The 8,436-nt window shown below is 43.6% G+C and overlaps 1 protein-coding gene across 2 annotated transcripts in view; it reads left to right on the top strand.

Moving 5' to 3' along the window:
• Positions 1–8,436, top strand: part of IGHMBP2 (immunoglobulin mu DNA binding protein 2) — an 83,847-nt gene that overhangs the window by 508 nt on the left and 74,903 nt on the right. For both annotated transcript variants that reach the window (XR_012159304.2, XM_073347032.2), the window contains exon 2: positions 4,173–4,342. Coding sequence is in view for 1 of the 2 variants with exons in the window: in XM_073347032.2 (XP_073203133.1) it covers positions 4,173–4,342 (170 nt within the window). In the remaining variant the exon portion in view is untranslated. The remainder of the gene's footprint in view (positions 1–4,172; positions 4,343–8,436) is intronic.

The raw sequence follows: 8,436 nt of genomic DNA, 5'->3' as shown, positions 1-8,436 counted from the left end.
TCCCTGTGAGATCCAGGAAACTCCACCATCCTCTCTGGGGACCCCTCCCTTGTAACCTTATAGCCCCACAATCCGACATTACCCTCCCCCACCCACCTTATTAGCTACTTGGGACAGTAGATGCTCCCCCCAACCCCCAGTCTCATGACCTCCTGGTCCTGCAACTCTGCCTGCAGCACCCCCAGACTCTTGTGGATCCCAGCACTGACCCTATTATAATGGAATTCTGTGCTTGCCACTCAGAGGGGTGTAGACATGAGTGGCTGGTATTAGCCCCTATATTAAGGTTGCCCAACACTTCCCATTATAAAATATGATTTAATAATTTTTTTAAAAAAGAAAAGAAAATTAAAAGAATGTCGTAAACTTTTGAATGCTTGACTTTGCAACTTAATTAGTTTTCTTTTAGCAGAGTTTTGTTTGCTTGTGGGTTGTTTGTATGTAATTAAATAATTATGTTAAATACTAGGGGCTTGTTGCTTTGTAGACACACCAATAAAGATCTCCAAGGACAGCAATCTGGGGGCTTGTCTACATCTGGGAATTTAAGGAAACTTAGCCTGATGCGAATTTCTCCTTAAATTTCTCTAATGTAGAAATTACCTCCCATGCAGTCAGAGGAAAAACAAAACATGCTGAAAGACTCAGAGGAAGGAGTGAACTTTAATTTCTTTATTTTAGCAATGTCTTTTAATTGATTTAATGAAAACAAACAGTGCAATGAGCAAGACCTTTACATTAACGTAACAGTCATTATCACCTCAATCATAAACTGCTTGCCTTAAATTTCAAGGCCCTTCATGGTCAGTCCCCACCCTGCTTATCATCTCTTGTTTGCTATTGCACTGTTGACTTTCACCTCCAGTCGGTCCATGATGCAAGCCTCCTTTACCCACTTCTTAAGTTTTCAAACAAGCACCTTCATGCTTTCTCCCATCCTCAAAGCTACTTCATTATCCACCTTCAAATCCCTCCTCAGGACTGTCTTTTGTAAGGAGGCCTGCTAAAATCTTGACAGTGGTTAGGCTGGTGGTCTGCAGAGACCACCACCTATCATGCTGACTAGTGCAGTGTCGCTGTTTCCTGCTACCCCTCTCCCCATCTGTCTCTGTTTGTATCCATCTTTTATCTTATACTTAGATTGTTATTGCCTTGGGGCAATCTTTTTGTTCTGTGTTTGTACAGAACCTAGCACAATGGTCCATGTGGAAGGCTCCTAGGCACTATGGTAATACAAATAATAATCAGGACAAAAGGATGCAAGTCTGCATGTATACAAATTTCAAAATATACAAATTATTTTTTTAGGCCGTGATCCTGTAAACATGTAGGTGTGTGTCATCTAGTTGAAATCAATGTTTATACCTTACTTTTTGTTTTTAAAAACTTTTTACACAGAAAGGGCCAGTGCATGCCCACAGGACCTGTTTGTGTGAGTTACAAACGTAATGTAGAAACTGTTGGTTTGGGCTATGATCCTGCGACTGTCTAGCTGTGTGTGTCATCCCACTGACCTCAGTGCGATGACTCATGTATAAGCATTTGCAGTTGCAGGCCTTAGCCTTGATTTGGTAGTAGTCATTACTATTTATTTGTATTGCGATACTGCTTAGGAGCCCCAGTCATGGACCAGGGCCCCATTGTGCTAGGTGAGGTACAAACACAGGACAAAAAGATAGTCCCCGCCCCAAAGGCATTACAATCTAAATATAAGACAAGGGTACATAATAACTTGGTTCCCATCCCCAAAGTGGAGTTGAGGATGTAAAGACATAGCTGTTTTTTAAGAGGGGAAAAAAACTCCAAAGAACTTTCATTGAACTTTAAAAAAAGTAAGTAAACATTAGAAAGACTGGAACTGTGTGTCTCATGGATTATGCCCCCAGTTCTGCAAAAGTTTATGCACGTACTCAAGTTTACTACTTTCAGAGGGGTAGCTGTGTTAGTCTGTATGTTGCATCTGATGAAGTGGGTTTTAGCCCGCGAAAGCTTATGCCCAAATAAATTTGTTAGTCTCTAAGGTGCCACAAGGGCTCTTCGTTAAGTTTACTACTGTGAGTAGTCCCATTCATTTCCATACGGCTGCTCATGCAAATAAAATTTAGGGTGCGTTTGCAGGATTGGGGCTGATATGTCCATGAACACCAACAGAGTCTCAAAATAGTTTGGTAACATACCCTGTACTATAAATGCTAATCTGATTTGTGTGCTTACGTGGAGTTTAAGATGTCCACAGGTATAAAACTAAGATGCCCAAATACCACAAGATGATTTGAATTGTACAAAATAACCAGTCAGGATGTGTTTTCCACCAAAAAAAAAAAGAGAGCATCTTTTGGTTTTTAGAATATCTGGAAGCTCTCATTATATTAGGAACAGGCTGGTGGTATACAGGGGTGTACTTAAGGTGGTTTAGCATACTTAGCTTTGTATTTAAATACTTTCCAGTTATTTTTTCCCTTTAATTTAAAATATCTCGGCTTTTTGTTTTTAAATAAAATGCTCTGAGGTTTTGTAATTGCTAAAGGGTAGATTGTGACTTGGATTATAGGTTCACATAGGGAAGTAAGGAGGAGTAAAGAACCCCTCTTCCATTTGTCTGTGGGCTACCAGATGTTGAGACCAGGTGTGACGAAATAAATGGGTGCTGCACACCTGAGTTGGCACAGGGGGTATAATCATATGTTGTGCGTATAGGCAAGCAGTCTGGTGAAGACGAATAAAACCACCTTAGCGAATGGCAGAAGAGCTATGTTGGGGGAGAAGCTCTCCTGCCAACATAGCACGGTGCAGACAAGCACTTACGTCGATGTAACTTATGTCGGTGGGGGGTGGTTTATTCACATCCCTGAGCGATATAAGTTATGCTGATGTAGGCTGTAGTGTAGACATACCCTTAGGCCTGGTCTACACATAGTTTTTGTACCAATTTAATTATTTTGGTTAGAAGTGTGGATTTTTATCTCCTGAAATAGTTAAATCACAACAGTGATTATGGGTGCAGTTAGACCAGTATAAAGATGCCTTATAGCAGTGTAGCTGATTCTCCTTCTCTTATGGGAATAAACTGTGCTGGTACAAGGCATCTTTATACTGCTCTAACCATCTGGACTAGGAGGACTATACTGCTTTAACTGTAGTGGTATAGTTAAAGTGGTACAGTTTGTGTGTATATACAAACACATACTAACCCACTGCGCTCCTCTCACAGGACAAGAGGGGAGCTGGAGGGGAATGTGCCTCTGAGGATGACTGAGGCCTGTCTACACTTAAAGGTTTTTCTGGTATAACTATGTCTGTAGGAGTGTGGGGGCGGAAATTACCCCTTAACTGACATAGCTATGCTGGCAAAAGTCCTAGGGCTGGTCTACACTAGGTGTGAAAAATCCACAGCTGTGCCACTGTAGCATTTTAATGGGAGACATACCCTTAAGCCTGGTCTAAACTAGAAAATCAGGTAGGCTTTACTATGTCTCACAGGGGTGTGAGAAATCCAGCACTAGGTCGATGAAAAAATTCTTCTGTTGGCCTAGCTGTAGCCTCTAGGGGATATGGATTTCCTGTGCTGACAGGAGAACCCCTCCTGTCAGCAGAGGGGGTGTCTACACGTAAGCCCTACAGCGGCACAGATGCGCTTCATGTGTATAGCTATACCAGTTAATTCTTTCTAATGTTGACAAGGCCTGAGGCTCATTGCCCTCTAGGGTAACTCCTGAGGCAATGCAGTTTATACGACACTCCTATGCTTAAAGACACAATTTAGCCTTTATTCTGTACAACCTTAACTTCAGTTTTGTGAGTCTTCTAAAGCTTGCTTGCCAGTCCTCCCCCTCAATCCCACACAGCTGATTCCAAAGGTTGTGCTACACGCAGGTTTCTGTACTGATTTGTACTGACATAGTCAAATTGTTGCAACCCCCGAGTGTTGAGGCTGTAATACTGGTATAAAGGTGCATGTGCTGGTAGGCATATTTCCAGAAGTAAGCTATATTAAACCAATATAGTTAAATTGGTACAAAAACTGTGTCTATACCAGCCCTTTACTGTATTTTTTTTGCTGAGGTCTCTTTCTCCACCCATCTCTCTCCTGGTCTACTCTTTTAGTATTTGAAAGTTTGAATTGGTACTATCTCCTTGCAAAGCATCGCAGTGCCTGTGTGTGTGTTTTCCAGGGCATGGCGGGAAAGCATCTTCCTGAAAGAACTCCAGCGCAGAGGGGTCTGCTTGCTCAAACTGCAGGTAGCAAGTCAAAGAACTGGGCTGTACGGACGGCTACTTGTAACGTTTCAGCCTAGAAAATATGATCCAGAGGCGGAGCTGCCCTGTAACAGCTTTGGGCCTGGTATGCAACATTTCTATTGCTGATAAGGATGTAAGATGAAAGGTTAATAATGTATTTTTGTAATATCCTTTGTATTATTAATATTTTTGAAAAGGCTGAACAATTGAGGCTAAAAGAGGAGAAACACCTAATCACTATATGTTGAATCTATAGAAAAAGGGCCTTGCTTCTTCCCAATCCATTATAGACTCCTAGACTTCAAGGCCAGAAAGGACCATCATGATCATCTAGGCTGACCTCTTGCATGTTGCAGGCCACACAGAACCTCTCCCACTCACTCCTGCAATATTCCCATAACCTTTGGCAGAGTTACTGAAACCTTCACATCTTGATTTAGAGACTTCAAGTTACAGAGAATTCACCACTTACTCTAGTTCAAACCAGCAAGTGACATGGGAGACCAGAACTGCACACAGTATTCCAGATGAGGTCTCACCAGTGTCTTGTACAATGGTAATTATGCTTCCCTATCTCTTGTGTCATTTTGCTGAATTGTTGACACAGAGTGTTTTCTGGTGCAAAGGTTCTGTCTTGTCATAATCCGGGGGTTATGACATCATTGCAGGATAAAACAGCAGGAGAAACCACATTTATAAAAACGTACATCTTGTCCGTAAGAGCATAGGGAACATAGACAGTGCTGGGCTGGGAGATGCTCTCATTTTAAAATTTGTCCCATTGCAAAAACTCTCTTGAACTCATCCTCTTTGAGTCAAATTTGTAAAGGTATTTAGGCACCTAAAGATGCAGATAGGTTCCCAGTGAGAAGTGCCTAAGTGAGTTAGACACCTAACCCATTTAGGCACTCATGTAAAATCTCACTAAGAATCTATCTATATCTTAAGTGCCTAAATGCCTTTGCAAATCTGTCCCTTTATGTCTAAGCCAAGAAGGTCATATGGTCACTGGGAGATTTTAAGTGTCGCTCATATGGGCAGTGCCATATGGATGGGTATAATATTATGGGCCTCAGTTGTAATATGGAATTATTCTGTCTATAAAAGGCCACCTTTGGTATGTAATCACCATCTGGTAGAGGTTTGCCTGTGCTGCATTACTCAGTGGTGTAAAATAAATGCCCAGTGCTGTCTGTAACTAGGGTTGGCAAGTTTGGTTGGACATATTCCTGGAGGTTTCATCACATGACATAATCTTTGATTAAAGATTACTCTTTTAATTCCCGGAGACTCCAGGACAATCCGGGAGGTTTGGCAACCCTATCTGTAACTCAGAGTTATGTCTCCAGTTACAAAAGGTGGATATTATTCTCCGCCTGCAGCCATGCCACCTTCTGCTGATCAGATCCCTAAGCGGGGTTGAGCCAGTTCAGTGCTCAGATGGGAGACCTTGTAGGAACACTTAGGGTGCAGCAGGAAGTGGTGCTGGTGAATCAGAAGGAAGAGACCCATCTCCTGAATCAGTGCCCCCATATAGGGTTGGGAGGATTAGATAAAATATGAAAAAGAGGCCCTGATCTCTTTTGTTAAAAATCTCACAGCTTCCTTCAAAAAAGCAGTTGCCACTGTTGTTCTGGCCAAACGCCCAGTTCAGGTAATTACATTCTGCTTACTAAAACTGTCCCTTTGTTCTAACTGGAACATGGATTGCTCTCTTCTTGTCCTGAATTATTGTATAAGGTTGCTTCATTTCTCCCCTGTGGTGGCTGCTTTTCAGAGGTGGGAGAAGTGTATCATTTGTTGTTAATTTAAGTTTGTGGAACACTTTGATCTCCTTCGGAATAAAAGGTGCTTTAGAAGTATGAGATCTTTAGCCCATTGCCTTCTAGATCAAATTTGTTCATCTTGCAATTCAAAAGATGAATTTTACCTTCCCAGCTCAGCCTGGGATCAGCAAATCAGACTCTGTTCTTTCTTTCTATCCATCTCTCACTGTACATCACTGTCAGTACAAAAGAAGCTACAAGGGCAGTCAGAGTTTAGCTGGTGATTTTGTTGGTGCTGCACGAGGAAGGCTAGAATCCAGTTTGTTCTCCCATAATCGGCTTTATGTGCTAACACCTGTAAAAACTTGGATTTGTTTGTGAAATAATTAGATGCGACTTGAACACCCAGATGGCTGGAAGTTGAAGCTAGACAAATTTCAGACTAGAAATACGGTGTAAATTTTTAACAGTGAGAGTTATCAACCACTGGAACAATTTACCAAGGATTGTGGTGGATTCTCTATCACTGGCAATTTTAAAATCAAGATTGGATGATGTTCTAAAAGAGATCTTCTAGGAATTATTTTGGGGAAGTCCTATGGCCTGTGTTATAAAAGAGGTCAGATTAGATAATCCCAGCTGTCTCTTCTGGCTGTGCAATCTATGAATCTGAATAACCAGATTGTGACAAGAAAAGGAGTACTTGTGGCACCTTAGAGACTAACCAAGTCTCTAAGGTGCCACAAGTACTCCTTTTCTTTTTGCGAATACAGACTAACACGGCTGTTCCTCTGAAACCAGATTGTGACTGGGTGCCCCATGTGCACCTGGGGAAGATGTAGCGCTCAAGGTACCTTCTCCCCTCCTCTTGCAGAATTGCTGTCCCTGAGCACAAGGACTGATTCCTCCTTCTCCTCTGAGGATGGAGGGACAGTGTGTACTGGCCTTTCAATTCCACTGTACTGACCCACAGTGCAGGACCAGCACATGAGGGGAGCAGGGCTGTACCTCCATGGCATGGTCTACTCCAGAGGAAGCAGATCTGTTGACTAAACATGGGAGCACAGACCTTCTTCTGATTACAACCCTGCTTTTTTAGTATTATTTCAAAGACGGACTTTAGAGTTTAATTAAAAATTTTTATTTCAGCCTGACTCCAACCCACAGAGGAACCTTTGAAATTAAAACGACTTGGCATAAATCTGTGTCTTGCCACAGGGGCAAAAAATGGCATATATCAATACTATTCAAAGAGGAATGACACAGTTGCAGTGGTAAATTATAAGTATGGAATCATTTTAAAGTAAGATTTAATAGGTCTTATTAACTAGAACTTCTTGTAGCTCATGATTCAAAAATATAATTTTAGATGGACTCGACCTAGTAGTTGCAGCTAAGTTGCTTTCTTGGCAGACATCCATCTCGCTAAACCACCATTTCATAATTAAACCAAGTAGCTTGATCAGCAGAGGCCCATCTCTAAGCTAAAATGAACTACGATTCCATCTAAATGTCAGGTCTCGCTCATTCGTTTTTTAGCCCTAACAGCTGACATACAGCAGAGCAGTAATTTGGAAGGAGCACAATGTCATGTCCTCTCAGGCATTGTAAAGAAAAAGGCTGTCTGCAATAAACTGTCTGAAGTTCAGAGAAACAAGAGCTTTCAGAAAAGCCCTCCCCCCCACCCCCCGGAGCCTTGTAAATGCACATCATTTCCCTGAGTCCTGGCTAGCACTTTGCTGCTGGTCTATGGCACAGAAGATGAAGTCCAGCGCAGGAGATGAAGTCCAGCGCAGTTGGTTTGGGGATTACTAGTGTCTGAACACTTCTCATTGTGCAGGGCAGAATGTATCCCATAATGAATCAATATTTTAGGAGGGGGAATGAAAGAGGAGGTGAAAGGGAAGGGGTATGTGGCTGGGTTGTTGCTTTAAGGCGGGGTGGGCAAACTATGGCTTGCAGGCTGGATGCGGCCTGTCAGAGCTTTCAGTCTGGCCCATGGGATTGCCAGCCCCATGGCGCAGCGGGGCTAAGGCAGGCTCCCTGCCTGCTCTGGCCCCGCACCGCTCCTGGAAGCGGCTGGCACCACGTCCCTGCAACCCCTGGGGGATGTGGGCAGAGCGCTCCATGCTCTGCCCTCACCTGCAAGCACCACCCCGCGCAACTCCCATTGGCCGGGAATGGGGAACCGCGGCCAATGGCAGCTTCAGGAGTGGTACCTGCAGGCGAGGGCGGCGTGCGGCAGAGCCGCCTGCCCACCCCCAGGAGCAGCGCGTGGGAACAGCACTTCCGAGAGCAGCGCGTGGCCAGGGCAGGCAGGGAACATGCCTTAGGTCCGCTGCATGCTACTGCCACCCTGGAGCCGCTCGAGGTAAGCAGTGCTGGGCCAGAGCCTGCACCCTGAACCCCTCCTGCACCTCGCCCCCTAACC

The sequence above is a fragment of the Lepidochelys kempii genome, chromosome 6 (genome assembly GCF_965140285.1).
Source record: "Lepidochelys kempii isolate rLepKem1 chromosome 6, rLepKem1.hap1, whole genome shotgun sequence".
Taxonomy (NCBI): Eukaryota; Metazoa; Chordata; order Testudines; family Cheloniidae; genus Lepidochelys; species Lepidochelys kempii.
The sequence above is the reverse complement of the archived record's forward strand: the minus strand, read 5'-3'. Positions and strand labels throughout refer to the sequence as shown.